This window comes from Scyliorhinus canicula, chromosome 15 (genome assembly GCF_902713615.1).
Source record: "Scyliorhinus canicula chromosome 15, sScyCan1.1, whole genome shotgun sequence".
Lineage (NCBI taxonomy): Eukaryota > Metazoa > Chordata > Chondrichthyes > Carcharhiniformes > Scyliorhinidae > Scyliorhinus > Scyliorhinus canicula.
In genome coordinates this window covers 130,760,088-130,780,454 of record NC_052160.1, presented here as the reverse complement: position 1 = coordinate 130,780,454, position 20,367 = coordinate 130,760,088, and the positions used below count along the sequence as shown (strand labels likewise).

At 48.7% G+C, this 20,367-nt stretch overlaps 1 protein-coding gene across 1 annotated transcript in view; it reads left to right on the top strand.

Moving 5' to 3' along the window:
• kcnd3 (potassium voltage-gated channel, Shal-related subfamily, member 3) overlaps positions 1 to 7,954 on the top strand; it is a 373,686-nt gene extending 365,732 nt beyond the window's left edge. Inside the window, exons 7-8 of the mRNA XM_038820164.1 lie at positions 2,275 to 2,525; positions 7,543 to 7,954. Coding sequence (XP_038676092.1) covers positions 2,275 to 2,525; positions 7,543 to 7,741 — 450 coding nt within the window. The 3' untranslated portion in view covers positions 7,742 to 7,954. The remainder of the gene's footprint in view (positions 1 to 2,274; positions 2,526 to 7,542) is intronic.
• Positions 7,955 to 20,367: the final 12,413 nt, after the last annotated feature.

Here is a 20,367-nt window from a genome sequence, read left to right as displayed (position 1 = left end):
GGCTCAAGGTACCGGCAACTCGGGCAGTCGCCCGGGGCGCCATGTGCTAGGGGGCACCATCAACGAGTGCGTGACCGGCGTCAGAGACCTGCCGACAGAGAGACCGGCCCGCCGATCGGTGAGTCCCGATCATATACCAGGTCACTCCGGCCCCCCCCCCGACCCGACCCAACCCCCCCCCCGCCCCCGACCACCCCCCGCCCCCGACCCGACCCGACCTCCCCCCGACCCCCCGACCCAAACCCCCCCGCCCCCGACCCGACCCGCCCCGCCCCCGACCCGACCCCACCCCCACATTTATATAACTGCTATCTATGTCGCTTTCCGCCACCTGCATGCTCATAAGTGCATCCAACTGCTGTTCCAACCGAACCATGCGGTCTGTGAGGAGCTCCAGTTGGGTGCACTTTCTGCAGATGAAGCCATCTGGGGCGTTGGAATCCTCCTGCATCTTCCACATCTCACAGTCAGAGCACTGCACCCCTCTAATTGACATTGCGTCAATTAATTAGGAAATTAAATTTTAAAATGTTTTTTTTTAAAGTTACTGTTAACTATATGTTTCCTAGCACTAGATTTCTACTATAAATGCGAAAGCTTTAAGCTTAAAGGCCTGAATGAGTCTCAGGGTAGGCGAGCTATCTGATGCCTTCCCGGGCCACCATAATAGTGGAGAAAGATCAAGGGTGGGAGGGAGGGGGAAAGAAGGCCACCCACCATATTTCATGATCTCCCCTGTACCGTCTATGAAATACGGTCTATCTCGAGTTTGGTTTTGCCTCAATTCAGGTCCTAATAATTATTCACCAAAACAACAGCGATTTCAGTTCAGCAACAATTCATTCAATTATAGAATCCCTACAGTGCAGAAGGAGCCATTTAGCCCATCAAATCTGCATTGACCCTCTGAAAGAACACCCTACTTACCCCCCCCGACCACCCTATCCCCTTACCCCATAATCCCACCTAAACCCCAGCACATCTTTGGACTCTAAGAGGCTTGTCTAATCCACCTAATCTGCACATCTTTGGACTGTGGGAGGAAACTGGAGCACCCAGAGGAAGCCCACGCAGAGATGGGGACAACATGTAGAGTCCGCACAGACAGCCACCCAAAGCTCGAATTGTACCCGGGTCCCCGGCGCTGTGAGGCAGCAGTGCTAACCACTGTGCCACCGTGCCGCCCTAAGGACTCCGGCTTGACAATCGTACCCAAAATACAGCATGGGGCATTTAGCCGTCAGCCTTGGCTTGGTGAGTGGCATCCTCACCTCTGAGTCATAAAATGATTTGTCTAAATCCCACTCAGAACACTTGAGCAGTTTTAATCGAGGCTGATACTCCCGGGCGGCGTTGAAGGAGGGCTGCACCATCAGTGGTGCCAGCATTTGCTTCAAACTTAAGTCGACGTCCCATCAGCCCTTTCCCGTGGATGTAAAATCTCCCACAGCATTATTCTGAGGGACGAAAGGGGGTTTTTTCCTTGTGTCCGAACCAACCTGCACCAAAGCCGATGATCTGAATATTATCTCATTGCAGTTTGTGGGGGCTTGCCGTGCTTAAATTGACCACCGTTATTCATTCACTACAACAGTAACAAGACTTCAGAAAAAGTATTTAATTTGCTGCAAAGCCCTTTGGGGAGTCCCGAGGTTGTGAACGGTGCTATATAAATGCAAGTTCCGTAAAAATGCAGGGCAGCACGCTGGCGCAGTCGTTAGCTTTGATGCCTCAGGGCGCTGAGGTCCCAAGTTCAATCCCGGCTCTGGGTCACAGTCCGTGTGGAGTTTGCACATTCTGCCCGTGTTTGTGTTGGTTTCGCCCCCACAACCCAAAAGACGTGCGGGCTAGGTGGATTGATCATGCTAAATTGCCCCTTAATTGGAAAAAAATGTACTGGGCACTCTGAATTTATTTTTTAAAGGAATTTTTAAAAAATTGCTGTGCAGTTTACATTGTGCAATATAAGTTTGAAGCTATTGCCGGGCCATTGGTTTTATCTGCTTCTTAGCTGCTTCTTAGAATGTTCATGTTTGCTTTGGCTATTGAAATGGAGGGAATTCCATTAGTTAACACTAATATCACTCATCATGGCACGCAGAAAAATATTCACACATAGATGAAAGCGCGTTAACTTTTATATAAGAATGTCAGAATTACAAACTGCGAGCTGGATCTATGCAGTTCTTTATTTTGTGCCAAAGGTGTTGTGATAGATGCTTTGCCCAATGTGTTCACAGTTTAAACATTTCATCTCCTCTCACATTTTATCAGAACCACGAGTTGCTTGATGAGCCAATGTACGAACAGAACTGCCTGGAGGGTTCAATGCAGAACTGCCCATCAACCCACAGCCCGTCTCTGTCGTCCGAGTCTGGGACAACAAGTACCTGCTGCTCCCGCCGGAGTAACAAGAAGTCCACTCACCTTCCCAACTCCAGCGTGTCAGCAGCTCAGCTGAGAAGCATGCAGGAACTCAGCACCATTCACATCCAGAGTGGAGAGCAGGCCTCCTTCAACACCAGGTAACACCAGAGAGCTTGCTCGTCGACAGCAGGCGGCCTACAGATCTGCTTCCACAAGGGTGTTAGGTTTTTTTTTTGAGGAATTACCTGGTTGGCGTTGAAGAGGGAGGTCTTACGGTGCAGTGGGTAGCGTCCCTACCTCTGGGCCTAGAAGCTCTGAGTTCGAGTCCCACTTCACGACTTGATGGCCATGGAAGGTGTATCCATAATGTGGTTGATTATCAGCCTGTAAATCCTTCAAATCCACCTGATGGCAGGTATTAAGAGAGTTTCCTGCCATCCATCCTGCAGAAAGCCATGGCAGACCACTGCAGTACCTTGCCAAGCATGATCATGGACCAATCTAATGGAAGTCTGCAGTTGCCAATGCCCTCTTAGGGCATGGTGCCTTGAAGGGGGAGGCAGTTGAGGGAGGGAGATAGGAGAGAGAGTACTTTCGTGAATTTCCAGAAAAGTAAGACATTGAGCTTTAGGGACTCTTACACCTTTAGGCCCCTTTCTTGAAATAAATCTTTTTTTCAATAAATTTAGATTACCCAATTAATTTTTTTCCAATTAAGGGACAATGTAGCGTGGCCAATCCACCTACCCTGCACATCTTTGGGTTGTAGAGGGCGAAACCCACGCAAACACGGGGAGAATGTGCAAACTCCACACAGCCAGTCAGCCAGAGCCGGGATCGAACCTGGGCCCTCGTCGCCGTGAGGCAGCAGTGCTAACCACTGCGCTACCGTGCTGCCCCATTTAAATAAATCTTAGGTAGCAGCAGCAAAGTTAAATATATATAGCCATTTGAGAAAAGGAGCAGGATTAGATTTTTTTTTTAACACACCAGTTGTTGAGACCTGGGATGCACTGCCTGAAAGGTTGAATCAATAATAACTTTCAAACGGAATAAATACTTGAAATGGGAAACTTTGCGGGTCTATGGGGAAAGAGCAGGGCAAGAGTGGGAGAAATTGGATAACTTTTTCAAAGCGGTAGCACAGGTATAATGGAGAGTGGCCTGTTTCTTTGCATATGTGCATCTGATCGTATGAACTCCTCTGGGTCATTCCCCTACTGGCACATGAACAGAACCAGAAGGGCAGCACCGTGGCGCAGTGGTTAGCACTGCTGCCTCACAGCGCCGAGGTCCCAGGTTCGATCTCGGCACTGGTCACCCTCCGTGTGGAGTTTGCACATTCTCCCCGTGTTGCATGGGTTTCACCCCCACAACCCAAAGATGTGCAGGGTAGGTGGATTGGCCACATTAAATTTTCCCTTAATTGGAAGAAAATATTTAGGTACTCTAATTTTATTTTTAATTTAAGGTAAAAAAGGAGCAGAACCAGAAGCCTCACACAGGAGGCGAGATCGGCCCCCATTTGCGTGTCTCACTTTCGCCATGGTAGTTTAACCATTACCCATCTCAACACAATCAATGCAAGGCATTTGGTGCTGGGTGTATATACATTGCTCACCATACTGAGTGTTTGCTGTTCGTAATTGGTCTAAAATAGTGTTTTTAAAGAGGAAACAGAGATATTAATGTAAAATTCCTTGAGCGACACATTGATCTAAAAGCTGCTCATTGAATCTGACTTTACAACTTTTGGTGTAATGGATAAGTTCATTCATTTTTCAAAACACTTACAGCACTGAATAGTTACCGGCTGATTTATTATTGAAGATAAGACATCAAATATTGATAAACGCTGTTTTAATGTTTGGGGAAAACTGGGTGGGGTTTTCCGACCCCCCCGCCGGGTCGGAGAATTGTCGGAGGGCAGCGTGAATCCTGCCCCGACGGCGGCTGCCGAATTCTCCGGCGCCGGGGTTTTGGCAGGGATGGGAATCGTGCCGCGCCGGTCGGGGGCCGTTGGCAGCGCCCCTCCCCCCCCCCCCCCCCCCCCGGCAATTCTCCAGCCCACGATGCACCGAGCGACCACCTGTTTTCGGCCGGTCCCGCCGGCATAAATCAAACCAGACTCTACGGGTGGCCTGCAGAGTCCTCAGGGGGGCGCAGGGGGATCTGGCCCCCGGGGAGTGCCCCCACGGTGGCCTGGCCCGCGATCGGGTCCCACAGGCAGGCCTGTGCCGTGGGGACACTCTTTCCCTCTGCGCGGCTGCTGTCAACCTCTGCAATGACCGGCGCGAAGAAGAGCTCCCCTGCGCATGCGCTGGGATGACGCCAGCACACACTGGCGCTCCCGCGCATGCGCTAACTCGTGCCGGCCGGTGGAGGCCCTTCGGCACTGGTTCGCACGGTGCCAAGCCCGTCCACGCTGGCTGGCGCAGCGCCAACCCCGCTGACGCCGGCCTAGCCCCTGAAGGTATGGAGGGTTCACGCCACTCCTCGGCATCGGTACGGCCCGCCCCTCCGGGTAGAGGAGAATCCCACCCACTATCCCTGAAATGGCGTCCTGTCCGAAATAATTACCAACTGTCTTGGGTTCATCTGACAGGAAATGGGCCCATTGATAGTCAAAAGGTAATAATTTCAAAGGTGTATCTGAATATGAATGGGAGGCACGGTAGCACAGTGGTTAGCACTGCTGCCTCCCAGCATCAGGAACCCGGTTTCAATTCCAGCCTCAGGTCACTGTCTGTGCGGAGTTTGCACTTTCTCCCCGTGTCTGCATGGGTTTCCTCCGGGTGCTCCAGTTTCCTCCCACAGTCCAAAGACGTGCAGGTTAGGTGGACTGGCCATGCTAAATTGCCCTTAGTGTCCAAAAAGGTTAGGTGGGGATACTGGGTTACGGGGATAAGGTGGAGGTGTGGGCTTAAGTGTGGCGCTCTTTCCAAGGGCCGGTGATTTCTTGAGTAGTTTGAGGATGACAGTGTTTCCATTCACCTGCTGCCAATCCCTTCAGGATGCAGAGTCGAAGAAGCCCTGGCAAGTCACTGCCGTGCACCCTGGAGCTGGTTCACACAGCTGCCAGTGTGTGCCAGTGGTGGAGGGAGTGAATGTTTAAGGTGGTGGGCGGGGTGCTGGTCAAACAAGCTGCTATTGAAGGCGAGCTGTGGGTGTGAAGAAAGGGCAGGTTTACAAATGGGCAGAACCAAGGCAGATCAAATTTAGCGCAGATCTGTCCAAGATGTTACACAGTGGAAGTAAAAACAGGAAGCATACTTATTGAGTGCCATTGGAGCAACTCACAAGAGGCTGATGGAGATCTAGGATTGACTGTGGACTCTATGTTGACAATGTTGAACAATTAACGAAGCAAAAATAACACTGAGCTATATTTCATTTCAGGATTTTTATTTATGCAGTACCTTTCGCATTCTCAGGAGATCCCAAAGTTATTAGATTTGTCCTCACTCGTTTTGCAGACTGACCCAGAAGCTGAGCACAGTAAATGATCCACAGATATCAATTAAATAAATGGCCTGTTAATTTGCTGGTTTTGGTTGAGGGGTGATCAGGGATGGGTAACTGCCCAATGAAGCATTAACACTCACTGATGTTTGAGAAATCTATTAATGCTTCATCATTGTAGCCTATTTACCATATTCCACACACAAAGCGCTTGCTGTATTTTAGTATTCAGTCAAATAAAGCCTGGAAACAAGAGGGGGAGGGATTTTTTTTTAACTTTCAGAATGCAGTAAAACATTTTTTTTTTTTTGTGAATGTATCCAAGTCAATAGATCATAGAATTTACAGTGCAGAAGGAGGCCATTCGGCCCATCGACTCTGCACCAGCTCTTGGAAAGAGCACCCTACCCAAGGTCAACACCTCCACCCTATCCCAATAACCCAGTAACCCCTTCCAACACTAAGGGCAATTTTGGACACTAAGGGCAATTTAGCATGGCCAATCCACCTAACCTGCACATCTTTGGACTGTGGAAGCAAACCGGAGCACTCGGAGAAAACCCACGCACACACGGGGAGGATGTGCAGACTCCGCACAGACAGTGACCCAAGCCGGAATCGAACCTGGGACCTTGGAGCTGTGAAGCAATTGTGCTATCCACAATGCTACCGTGCTGTCCTCAGTTTGGAGAGTCGTCATGTTTGGCCGTATTATCGGGTCACAAACCTAACAAGTGGATATATTCTCCAAATTAAGACTAAGCCGTTCAGGAGAGAAATGAAGGGCAGCACGGTGGCGCAGTGGTTAGCTTTGCTGCCTCACGGCGCTGAGGACCCGGGTTCGACCCCGGCTCTGGGTCACTGTCCGTGTGGAGTTTGCACATTCTCCCCGTGTTTGTGTGGGTTTCGCCCCCACAACACTAAGATGTGCAGGGTAGGTGGATTGGCCACGCTAAATTGCCCCTTAATTGGAAAAAAATGAATTGGGTGCTCTAAAATTTAAATTCTCAGACACAAAAAAAGGTAGGACTCTATAACTCTCTCTCCCCCAACACTGGGGATCAACTAATAATCTCAAGGTGGGAAAAGGTAGATTTTTGTTCAATATGAAGGAAAATGGGGCTAATATGGGGACATGCTGCTGAGGTGCAAAATCAGCAATGATGTAACTGAATGGTGGGGAGGGGTTGAGGTTCTGAATAGTCAACTTCAGTTCTTTGTTTTATTTGTTCGGGATATCACTGGACGGGCCAGCGTTTATTGCCCACCCCTGAGCGCATTTAAGAGGCAACCAGATTGTTGTTGGTCTGGAGTCACCTGCAGGCCAGACCAGGTAAGGATGACAGAATTCCTTCCCTAAAAGACATTAATGAACCAGATGGGGTTTGTTACAACAATCGCTCCATGGTCGTCATTAGACATTTAATTTTATTGAATTCAGATTCCACCATCTGCCGTGGTGGGATTCGAACCCATTACCCTGGGTCTCTGGATTACTAGCCCAGTGACTAGCCCACTGCGCCATAGCTCACATGCTGATGAGGTACAAATCAGCAATGATGTAACTGAATGGTGGGGGGGGGGGGGGTGAGAAAGGAGGTTCTGAAGGGCTGAATGGTCGACCTGTGTTCTCTATGTTGCTAAAGCAGAGCCAGTCTTCGAGTTGCAGGCGGTAACCACCTGTTTTTTTTTTTCTTTCTGCCCTCGTTGCAGTCGTTCCAGCCTGAATGATAAGTCCGAGGAGAGTCTGAGAATCAACTGCAAGAGCTCTCAAATCACCACGGCGATAATCAGCATCCCCACACCGCCTGGCACCACACCGGAGGGGGAGAATCGACCCGCCATCCCCAACCAGTCCAGCACCAGCATGAAAACCACGAGCTGCAATATTGTAAAAGTGTCCGCCTTGTAAAACTAAACAAAAACAAAGCCCCCCCCCCCCGCCCCAGCTCTCAGTCACCTGACATCCTCAAGATCGCATGACACTGGCAACCGCATGGCAAGGGTGAGAAGGGGAAACTGTGGATGAGACCAATCCCTGCGTAAAAGGGGTGAGGGTGATCCGGCGTCACCGCGTTTGCGTCTCAAAGCAACGGCACAGTTTCAATCAATTTATTTCCTCCCCCCCCCCCCCCCCCCCCCCGCCCCCCCCCCCCCCCCCCTCGTTTATCTTTTTTGTTGATGAGGAGAATAGCGGGGAAACGACCTGACTCAAGAGGATCAACACTGGAGAGGCCCAATACAGGGACACTTTGGAACACCAGGAGTTAAAAAAGGAGCCAGCTCCGCATTGCTTCATTTTTAAGTACTGTACCTATCTTAGGTGACGTTTAAGATGGATAATATTTATTCACAAATTGGAAAGGTGACAAGGCGAGCCAATTTCGAAAAGGGCGAGCAGGATTTTTTTTTTCCTCGCATGGAAGAGTAACTTAAAAACTAAAGAGCGGTGACTCACTAAAGACAAAGAGATTTAGGCTCCAGGTGTTGTTGCAGTCACCCATCTTTTGACACGTTTCTAGTGTGCAGTTACACGTGGAATAGGGGACAACTATTAACCGCTGATGGCGGGTAACCCGTCGGCTTATGGTCTAGAGCAACAATAAGAGCTTTCATTTCTGCTGTTTAATCCATGTAACATCTCTGTGTGCTCACCAGAAGCAGCATTGTGTGAACATGGTGTTTGTCGGTTTAGTACAGTCTGTGTGCGTGTTGTGAGCAGAACATGGTACCCAGCAAATTAAGTCATCCCATGCACTGATTTCTCTCTTCCCAGTTTCATTCCGTTCACTCTCTCACTTACGTAGTGTGACTTTATTAGAGTTAGCTGAGGAAAAAAATGGTTTCCGTATTTTGCAAAAAAATAACTTAAGTGTGAATTGAAAACTTGGGAGACTCGCTTTATTCTTAAAATGTTTCGCTTCCTCTTTCCAGAATTTCAATCTTGGTTTGGATGAAATAAAACACACAAACAAAAAATGCTGGAAACATTCAGGAGGTCCGACGGCGTCTGCCGAAAGAGAAACAGAGTAACGTTTCAGGTCAATAACCTTTCATTAGAACTGGAATATGTTAGAGCTGTAACGGGTCTTAAGCAAATACAGGGTCAGGGAAGGGGAGGAAGATGACAAATGTGATATATCTGCAAGACAGGAGAGGTGAAATGCTGAAAGGGATGATGGTGCAAGGCAAAAATAAATGGGGATGAAGCAAGTAAAGAAGCAAATGTTGGATCGAGCGGAGGGAATAGCAAAATTATTACCAACAGCTGCCCCCTGAATAAATGCAGCTAGTGGTTAAGATCTGGAATGGTTAAAGTCAACATTGAGTCCAAAAGGCTGGAAAATGCCCTTTTGAAAGATGGGCTGCTGTTCCTCAAACTCACGCAGAAACTCAATGGTCCAGTAGAGGGGCCAAGGACAGGGGGTACAGGCAGTTTCAGATCCAATGTCAAATTCAGGAGCTGGTCATTAAAAAGTACCCAGTTAACAGCAACAAAAACTTGCATTTATATATCCCCCTTCGAGTTGATAAATGCCCCAAAGCTTGGCCAAAGAAATTGACTTCAAGGAGTAACTTAAAGGATGAGACAGAAAATGAGAGGTTTAGGAAGGGAATTCAGGAGCTTAGGGCCTACAGGTTTGGAAAGAGAAATAAATTGAGGGAAAGATGGATTGATTTGACTCTAATTTGCGAAACCTCTTTCTTCGTCCTTCCTCTGTTTTTTTCCAAGGGGTTCCAGATGTTCCATTGTCCTCGCTGTGCCATTATCAGCTCACTCTTCTAACAAACAAGGGCACAAAAAACATCAAGATGTAAGATGCAGAAAGAAGTCCAACTAAGGGGGCATGAGGCTAGATGCTCCTCTCAATGGATGAGGGAGAAGTCGGCAGGGAAAGAAATATATAAACATCTTCAGAATGTTTTAATGCACTTAACAGCCAAGTAATTACTTTCGAATCTCTTTCTAGGAAAAAAAAAACGGCAACTAATTTGTGCATAGCAAAGTCCCACAAACAGGCCCATTGAGAAGGCCCGCATCGCTAACTGGTCAGCAGCCCATCGGGGAAAAGGCAGGCACTGCTGAGGTAGAAAAGGCAGCATGAGGGTGCACAAAATGAGGGCGCCGTCAGAAGCCACAGTTATTGGAAAACCCCTCCACTCCAATCGTTTTGGCTAACGTCTGTAGCCTCTCATTCTCGTGACACAGTTATTCACCGGGTAGCGAGATGAGGCAACCCCCTCCCCCCCAACCCTCCTAACACACCCCAACCCACGTCCCCGCCCCTGGCAGTCTACCAGACTCAGTAGGGTGGGGAGGGGCTCCAGCCTGACGCCAGGAGAATGCTGATGGGTTCTGGAAGTAGCCGCAAACATCCATGGTGGGAGTTACCAATTTCCCTGGTAGCCCTCCTCTGTGAATTAAACGGGAATATATCCATCCTTAACCTCACCGTGGAAACCCATTAGAAGGAAAAGCTAACACTTGCAGATTATTTTAGGATTTGCGTGATTTTAATCTCAGAATGCAGGGGTTATAAAAGGTCTTCAAGTCATCGATATTTCGAGACAGTTCTTTGACTAATACAATTTCTGCCTTCCCCTTCCCACACGCTCATTTTCCTAATTGACTGCTATGCCCCAGCCCCCATTCCCCTTCGCTCCCCTCCTTTCCCCTCCCCTCTTTCCCCTCACCCGTCTCCCCCTACCATTCCACATTTCTCACTCAGCTCCCCTTCCCTCCATTCCCCATCCCTCTCCTGCATTCTCCTTCCCTTCCTCCCTCCGCTTCCCTCTCCTCTCTTGCACTCCTCTGCCTTCTCGCAACCTCCCCATCCTCTTTCAGGAACACGTATTCGTGTTTCAAAGCAGCAGACAAAATTCTGGAGTTGGAGAGTTTACAAAGAACCTTCTCAAATCCCAAACCTGAGCAAATCTTTTTTGTTTTGTTTATATTGAATGGTGTATGGATTGTTCCGAATTGACCGTAATGTTAGGGGTGGCTGGAAAAGAGGGAGGGAGGATATGTACACACCCCTCTTCATGTCAATAACAGTAATATACCCCGTGTGTCTGAAGAACATCCATTCTTTCTTAATCTGTTTTTCTTTCTCCAGATTGAGAAGGCTGAGTTTGAAGTCCGTTCCACTTTGTTTATCAGCCCCAATATCCAATGTGTTGCCATTATTGCACCCGATTCTACCAGATGGGCTGAGAATTAGTATTTCGACACAGTTGCAACCCATTTGTAGCAGTCACATGTGAAATGTACCTAGACTATTAGAATGGCTTCATGTTCTTGTGTTTTTTTTTTCCTGGACTCTGTGCTGTGTTTGTATTATTTTAACTAGTCCCATTTTTAATATTTGTATTGAGACCTTCCTGTTGAAGATTAAGATGAAAAAACTTTTGGAATTTTCCATCACAGTTCAACAGGAAGACAGTGTAGGGAAAGTGCCTATGGTCATATATTCTCAGCATCGGATGATCTCTGTATTCATCGTACAGTAGAAGAGGTCAATAAACTTGATAGTGGTCAGACATTCTCTTTGTCGCCAAGTGTGATGCCTCTTCAATTGTAGCCCGGGCTCCGTTTGTGGTGACCACTGCAACAACTTGCCAAGGCTTCTTCAACAGCTCCTCCTGTGACTTCTACCACCTAGAAGATTAAGGACAGATGGCGCGTGGGAAGATCACCACCTTTAAGATCCCCTCCAAGCCCGACTTGGAAACATATCGGCCGTTCCATCACTGTCACTGAGTCAAAACCTCGGAACTCCCTCACTAACAGCACTGTGGGTGTACCTACACCACATGAATGGTGAAGTTGAAGGCGGATCACCACCTCCTTCTCATGGGCAGTTAGGGATGGGCGCTAAATGCCAGCTTTGTCAGTAACGCCCATGGCCAAGAACTACTTCTTTAAAACAAAACCCTATCTGAAACAAAGAGGTGGCCCATTTCACAAAGGATAGGTCTCCCCAACCACTAGCCAAGGATAAAACAAATTCCAAAAGCAAACTCACCAGCCGTTTCTCAAGATGTCTTCATTCTGAGTCACGTTCCCAGGTGGGAACATGAAAGTGAAGAATCACCTTTGTAATATCGACATAAAGCCTTACATCAGATAAGGAGGCCATTCATCTCATTATGCCCATTCTGCCATCGAATGAGTCCTATTGTCATCTGCTCTTTCCCGTAACTCTCTATTGAAGTATTTATTTATTCCCTTTTGAAAGTGCCTGTTGAATCAGCTTCCACCACCCTTTCAGGCAACACCTTCCAGGTGATAACATCTCGCTTCATAAAAATCTCCATCATCTCCCCCTGAGTATTTTGCCAATAATCTAAAATCTACTTGCCTGTGATTACCATGTGCCAGTGGAAACAGTCCCTCTCCATTTACTCTATCAAAGTTCTTCATAATTATTGACACCTGCATGAAATCTAAGAAACATGGAAATATAGAAAATAGGACCAGGAGGAAGCCATTCGGCCCTTTGCGCCTGTTCTGCCACGCATTATGATCATGGCTTATCATCCAGCTCAGTAACTTGTTCCCGCTTTCCGCCCGTATCCTTCGATCCCTTTTGCCCCAAGAGCTGTATCTGACTTCTTATTGAAAACATGCACTGCCTCCTGTGAGAATTCCACAGCCTCACCACTCCCTGGGTGAAGAAATTTGAATATGAATTCAATTATGGGCGGCAGGATAGCACAGTGGTTAGCACTGTTGCTTCACAGCGCCAGGGTCCCAGGTTCGATTCCCGGCTTGGGTCACTGACTGTGCGGAGTCTGCACGTTCTCCCCGTGTCTGCGTGGGTTTCCTCCGGGTGCTCCGGTTTTTTTCCCACAAGTCCTGAAAGAGGTGAATTGGACGTTCTGAATTCACCTTCCGTGTACCCGAACAGGCGCCGGAATGTGGCGACTATGGGATTTTCACAGTAACTTAATTGCAGTGTTAATGTAAGCCTACTTGTGACAATAAAGATTATTATATTATTATAACTAGGGGGAGCAGGACTTAAACTGATCCCGCAGAGCCAACCCCAGACAGTACACAGCCATGCCAGCGCGCAGACCAGTTCCATGATTCGGAGATGCCAACCTGGGCAGACTGCTGGATGTGGTGGAATGCAGACTGGGGCCAGGATTCTCCCCTACCTGGCGGGGTGGGGGGTCCCGTTGTGATGGAGTGGCGTGAACCACTCTGGCGTCGGGCCGCCCCTTCAGGGACCAAGCCCTCACATTGAGGGGCTAGGCTCGCGCCGGAGTGGTTCCCGCTCCGCCGGCTGGCGTGAACAGCCTTTGGCGCCACGGCAGCCGGGGCTGAAAGTCCGCGCATGCGCCGGAGCGTCAGCGGCTGCTGACGTCATCCCGGCGCATGCGCAGGGGAGGGGGTCTCTTCCGCCTCCGCCATGGTGAAGACCATGGCGAAGGCGGAAGAAAAAGAGTGCCCCCACGGCACAGGCCCGCCCGCCGACCGGTCGGCCCCGATCGCGGGCCAGGCCACCATGGGGGCACCTCTCGGGGTCAGATCGCCCCGCAGGACCCCGGCGCCTGCCCGCGCCGCCAATCTCGCCGGTCAGGTAGGTATTTTGATTCCCGCCGGCGGGAGGGGCTTGTCAGCGGTGGGACTTCGGCCCATCGCGGGCAGGAGAAACGCCGCGGGGACCCGGCGCGGCGCGATTCCCGCTCCCGCCGAATCTCGGGTGGCGGAGAATTTGGGACACGGCGGGGGCGGGATTGACACCGGCCCCGGGCGATTCTCCGACCCGGCAGGGGGTCGGAGAATCCCGCCCTGTATATCCTGTCCCGGGGTGGGCAGGATGGGAAAATCCGGTCCCTTGTATTTGTCCAGGACCTTATGCAGAGCAAAACATGTCAAGGCAACTCACAGGAATGTGAGTAAACAGGATTTGACACTGAGCCATGTCAGGAGATATTAGTGTTTGTCAAAAAAAAGGAGGTCTTAAGGCACATCTTAAAGTGGGAATGAGAGGCAGAGGGGCCAAGAGGTTTAAAGAGCAAATCCCAGAGTTCAGGGCCCGACCACCAGTAGTGCAGCAAGTAGAATCAGGGTGGCCAAGAGGCCAGAGTTAGTGGATAGGAGGTGGAATGTTCAATCGCAAACTACATATATGTCAGAATTCATAAACCTCATTCAATTTACTGCTTGTGGGCTGTCGGTGAAAGATATTCAGCAATGAATTGAAATAAAGTAAACCATGATTGATAGATAGGATTTGCAGAGGCCACATAAGAAATAAATGTTTTATGTGTCAAGTGATCATAATTTCATAGAATCTTAGAATTTACTGTGCAGAAAGAGACCATTCGGCCCATTGTGTCAGCACCAGCCCTTGGAAAGAGCATCCTATTTAAAACCACGTCTCCACCCTATCCCCGTAACCCAGTAATTCCATCTAACCTTTTGGACACTAAGGGGCAATTTAACAAGGCCAATCCAGCTACATATTTGGACTGTGAGAGGAAACTGGAGCACCCGGAAGAAACCCACACAGACACTGGGAGAAAGGGCAAACTCCACACAGACAGTCACCCGAGGCCGTAATTGAACCCGGGTTCTTGAAGCTGTGAAGCAGCAGTGCTAACCACTGTGCCGCCATGCCGGGATTTGACATGCAATGCCTGACAGCATGTTGGATGTTCAGTCAATAGCAGCCTTCAAAAGGGAGCTGGATAAATAATTGAAGGGATATGAGGAAAGAATGGAGGAGTGGGACTTAGTGGATTGCTCTTCCAAAGACGGGCTAAATTACCCTTGTCTGTGCTATTCTATGATGCTGGTTAACCAAAGAGTTTGCTGGCAGCATGCTGCAGGTTGATAGAATTCATAGAATCCCTACAGCGCAGATGGAGGCCATTCATCCTATCGAATCTGCACCAAACCACTGAAAGATCATCGTACCTAGGCCTCACACCCACCCCTTTTTGGATTGGATTGGATTGGATTTGTTTATTGTAACGTGTACCGAGGTACAGTGAAAAGTATTTTTCTGCGAGCAGCTCAACAGATCATTCAGTGCATGGAAGAAAAGGGAATTAAACAAAATTCAAGAAAATACATGAGAATACATAATAGGGCAACACAAGATATACAATGTAACTACATAAGCATTGGCATCGGTTGAAGCATACAGGGTGTAGTGTTAATGAGGTCAGTCAATAAAAGGGTCATTTAGGAGTCTGGTGACAGTGGGGAAGAAGCTGTTGTTGAGTCTGTTCGTGCGTGTTCTCAGACTTCTGTATCTCCTGCTCGATGGAAGAAGTTGGAAAAGTGAGTAAGCCGGGTGGGAGGGATCCCTGATTATGCTGCCCACTTTCCCCCAGCAGCGGGCACCAAGGGCAATTTATCATGGCCAATCCACCTAGCCTGCACATCTTTGAACTGTGGGAGGAAACCGGAGCACCCGGAGGAAACCCACGCAGACACAGGGAGAACATGCAAACTTCACACAAGTCACCCAAGCCTGGCGGTGTGAGGCAGCAGTGTTCCATCGCGCCGCCCTTAATTATTTCGCATGGTTCCATTCTGTGTGTGTTTTTGTTTAATTCTCAGTGTGTGGGGGTCACCAGCAGGGCCAGTAATTATTTTCCATCTCCAGAAGGTGGTGGTGGGTATTCTTCTTAAACCACTGGTGCAGTTTGATACAACTGAGTGATTCGCGAGGCAACTTCTGAGCGAAGGTAAGAGATAACAACACATTGGTGTGGAACAGGAGTTACATACTGCCCCCGATCAGGCAGGGTTGTTTCAACAATTCAACAGCCTCAAATTCACTTTAATTGGTAGCAACGTGTTTTGAAAAAATGCTCAGACATATCGGGCGGGATTCTCTGTTCCCGCCGGCAGTGCACCTCATTGTGGGTTTCCCGGCGGTGCGGGCTGGTGTCAATGGAAAATAATCCCATTGACACACAGCGGGAGTACAGAATCCCACCGCCAGCGAATGGCGCGCCACATTCAACAGTAGTAGGGCAGAGTCGCAAAGGAACATCCCGGTCTTCAAGTCTACTTAAGTAGTCGTGAACAGAAGATTCATATTCTCTGGGTCAACTGGTAACGTAACATGAGCACTGCACGACTATACCGGAGAGTTTAATTGTTGTTCCCATTACAATCTATAGCTGAGGCAAACAAATTATTCAAGGAATCACGGCTCTTTTTTGCTGTTTCCAAGGTTCCCAAGACTGTGGTCAACTTCAGAGGAAGAAAAATGATTAAGCTTCTGATGATAATTTATGAATATTTGGGAGATAGAAATTTAACATTTCTTATGAGTAAGCAGGATAGAACGTTCATTAAACTCAGTAAGAAGTCTTACAACACCAGGTTAAAGTCCAACAGGTTTGATTCAAACACTAGCTTTCGGAGCAGCGCTCCGAAAGCTGGTGTTTGAATCAAACCTGTTGGACTTTAACCTGGTGTTGTAAGACTTCTTACTGTGCTCACCCCAGTCCAACACCGGCATCTCCACATCATGTTCATTAAGCTGTTAGGGATCAGACACATAACCATCCCTCATTATAATAACCGCCTCACATACACACTCACTGACAGAGGAAGAGTTGCCATTTGACCATCTACCTTACCTATCCAAAATGATTTAGACCAGATCTATTACCTTTGAAATGGCTGAATCGAAACATGTGGCATTAAATGATGTGGCATCCATCATTAGACTCAGAATGGAGAGGTTATAACAATGAAGAAAAAAACTTGAAGAGGCTTGGGCTCTTCTCTCGCAAGGTGAAGACTCAGTTGTCTCTTGATTGTAGTCCTTAAGGCTATGAAGGGGATCAATTGAATAAACTGGAATAAGATGTTTTCACTTGTGCTCAATACCAGAGCGGGTGAATCATAAATATGAGTCATTATTAAATACTTCAGGGAATTCAGGAAAAACCTCTTTGCTCAGGCAGTGGGGAGAATGTGGAATTCACTGGCAGAAGAGCAGTTGAATATAGAATATAGAACAGTACAGCACAGAACAGGCCCTTCGGCCCTCGATGTTGTGCCGAGCAATGATCACCCTACTCAAACCCACGTATCCAACCTATACCCGTAACCCAACAACCCCCCCTTAACCTTACTTTTTAGGACACTACGGGCAATTTAGCATGGCCAATCCACCTAACCCGCACATCTTTGGACTGTGGGAGGAAACCCGGAGCACCCGGAGGAAACCCACGCACACACGGGGAGGACATGCAGACTCCGCACAGACAGTGACCCAGCCGGGAATCGAACCTGGGACCCTGGAGCTGTGAAGCATTTATGCTAACCACCATGCTACCGTGCGGCCCACACACTTGAGGCAGATAATGTACAGTAGGAGGAGCTGGATAAACACATGAAGGAAAAATAAGTAGAAGGATATGTAGATAGGGTGAGATGAATTGACATGGCAGGAGGCTCCTATTGAAGATAAACTGACATGGATCGGATGGGCAGAATGGTCTGTAGCTCGGCCGCAAATACTTTGGGCGGGATTCTCTGCCGGTGGGGTCCTCCGCTTTGCTGACAGCGCACTCAGGCTCGTGGATTTCCCGACGGCGGGGGGGTGGCCGGAATGGAAAATCCCTATTGGCCGGTTGCCGGGACGGAGGATCCCGCTGCCAGCCGGGGTGTGCTTCTGGCGAGACAGAAAATCCCCCCCTTTGGATTCATTAAACTGACAAGACCTCCAATGCCTTCCCATTCACTAAATCTCCTGGATCCAGTGACTACACCGCAGCACGGTAGCACAAGTGGATAGCACTGTGGCTTCACAGCGCCAGGGTCCCAGGTTCGATTCCCGGCTGGGTCACTGTCTGTGCGGAGTCTGCACATTCTCCCCGTGTCTCCCTGGGTTTCCTCCGGGTGCTCCAGTTTCCTCCCACAGTCCAAAGACGTGCAGGTTAGGTGGATTGGCCACGATAAATTGCCCTTAGTGACCAAAAAGTTTAGGAGGGGTTATTGGGATAGGGCGGAAATGAGGGTTTAAGTGGGTCGGTGCAGAGTCGATGGGCTGAATGGCCTCCTTCTGCACTGTATGTTCTATGTTCTATACACCTTCATGGGTCAAACGAGGTCAAGAACGCCATGTACAGGTCAAGGGAACTAGAGAGCCTGAATCGGAAGGGGGAGGAAATTGAAAACTGCTCGGCAGAAACATTTTGGGCGGGATCCACCGGCGGTTCGCTGGCAGCCGGATTCTCTGGTCCTGCCGGCAGAGCGCCCCCGCCTGTGGGTTTCCCGGCGGTGTGGGTCGGTTTCAATGGAAAATCCCATTGGCAATCGGCGGGACTAGAGAATCATGCCACCAGCGAACGGCAAATTCTCTGCCCTCATTAGCAGCAGTAGTGGGGCGGACTCACAACGGATAATCCCGATCAATAGCAGTGAGCGAGTGGACAAACTATGGAACAGGCACTTCGAGAGGCCGTGGGGGCAGTTAATGTTGTTTCATCAAATGCAAATTAGATAGATTTCTTTCAAAAAATAACAAATGGGCTCCTGTATCTGGGTAATTTGAGATATGACGTGTAGTGAGTGTAGTGTGGGCTGGTTTTAATGGAACAAAGAGTGCACGGGGTTCGGACCCGCTGCCCGCGATCGGTGCCCACCGATCGCGGACCCATGCCACCCTTGGCACGGCCGTGGTGCGGCCGTGCCAATCGGTGCCATGGTTCTCCAGAACGGCACTTTGCGGCTATTTTCACGAACAGTGAGAGCAGGTGTGTTAGCGTTCGTGAAAATGGCCGTAAAGGCCTGGGAAATCGGCTCATCGGATAGGGGAGAATCGCTGTTCGCCATAAAAAAACGGCGAGCAGCGATTCGTGTCGTGGGGCGGCCGTGGGGGGGGGGAGAATAGCGGCAGGTCGGGAAAAATGTAGGGAAGGCCCTCCCGCTATTCTCCGACCCGTCGTGGGGGGCGGAGAATCGCGCCCCATGTCTTTTGGGACTTGTGGGAGGAAACCGGAGCACCCGGAAGAAACCCACGCAGACACGGGGAGAACGTGCAGGCACCGCACAGTGACCCAAGTCGGGAATCAAACCTGGAACCCTGGTGCTGTGAAGCAACAGTGCTAACCACTGTGCTACCGTGCCAAGGCCACAGTCTTAATAACATATGAAATGCAAACCTCTTACATTTCGGCTGCTAGAGATATTCACATGGAATCTCCGAGGGCTCTAGTGGTTTGACTGTATACTATAACAAGCTGAAGGAGACCCAAGTCAGTTTAGACACACTGACTAGAGATTAAAGCAGTGGAGTTTATTCACCCACGGCGACTGTGTCTGCAGCAATGAGCAAGGCAGTAACAGATTAACAGAGATTCTATTCCAACCTACAGTCCAGTTCAACCAACGCCACACTCCTCTCCTCCATTGAACTATTCTGCTTCTTTTACCATCATAAGGGTTGCTGGTCACCCCTAACAGCAAGCAATTAAGGTTAACAATCACTGAAGCAGAAAGTCTTGCACTTATATAACACTTTTCTGAACTTGACAAAGTCCCAAATCACTTTATAGTCAGTGCAGTATGTTTGAAACGTAATCATTGCTGTAATCAGATATGAGCTATAGCCTCTCACCTTGGTGATTCAGACCTTTTAATATAGCTCTTAAAATTGTTCCCATTTCACAGATAGAGAGCTCTCAGGAGCATGTGGTTCACTCTCACAAGCCTTTGGAAGGGTGGTGGTGAACTTTCTTCTTGATTACAACTGAATAGCTCAATAGGTCATTTTAGATGGTAGCTGAGAGTCAACTACTTTGGTGGATCAGGAACCATATACAGCCCAACAGATTACTTTTTCTAAAGGACATCAGGGAGCCAGATGTGCTTTTTTTTTAACAAAAGTCCAGTAGTTCTATGGTCACCATTTCTGATGCAATCTTATTGTTCTAGACTTGTTAGTTAATTGAATTGAATTTCCTGGCAGGAGTCGAACTTTTGTCTTCAGATGATTAGGCCAGGCTTCTGAATTGCGAGTCATGTAATGTAACCACTGTGCTGCCCTTTGATAAGTCGTAGCTCAAGCGAGACAGATAGGAGAGTGAAGGGTTAAAGGGCTGGGTTAATTAACAGAAAGCACTTAACTGTCTTTGATGTGGTCCAGGAGCTATCAATCATAACTAAATGTTTATAAACATTGTGGTTAACTTCACAGCCGGGTGCTTCAAAGCCACTCAAGTGTTAAGGGACAGGAATAAAACAATGCAGACGGCTAGGTGTGTGTGGAAGCTGTCAATCACAGCCTAGTGGAAGCAATTTCACAGAGAAATGAATGAAAGGCTTACAGATCAAAGAGCTGAGGGGGTTTAAACCGAGCTAACTGTTTTTCTCTTTCCAGGAATTGACAGGTGCTGCTTCCTCTGCCTGAGACAGCAGGTGTATTGCAAAGGTCAATTTTTAAGCAGTGCTTTTTTTCACTGCCTCTGTCTGGATCTCTCATTAGTGGAGTTTCCAGGCAAGAGGCCCTCTTGCGGGGGGGTCTCTGCTTGGCTTGCCAGCAGGAAAGA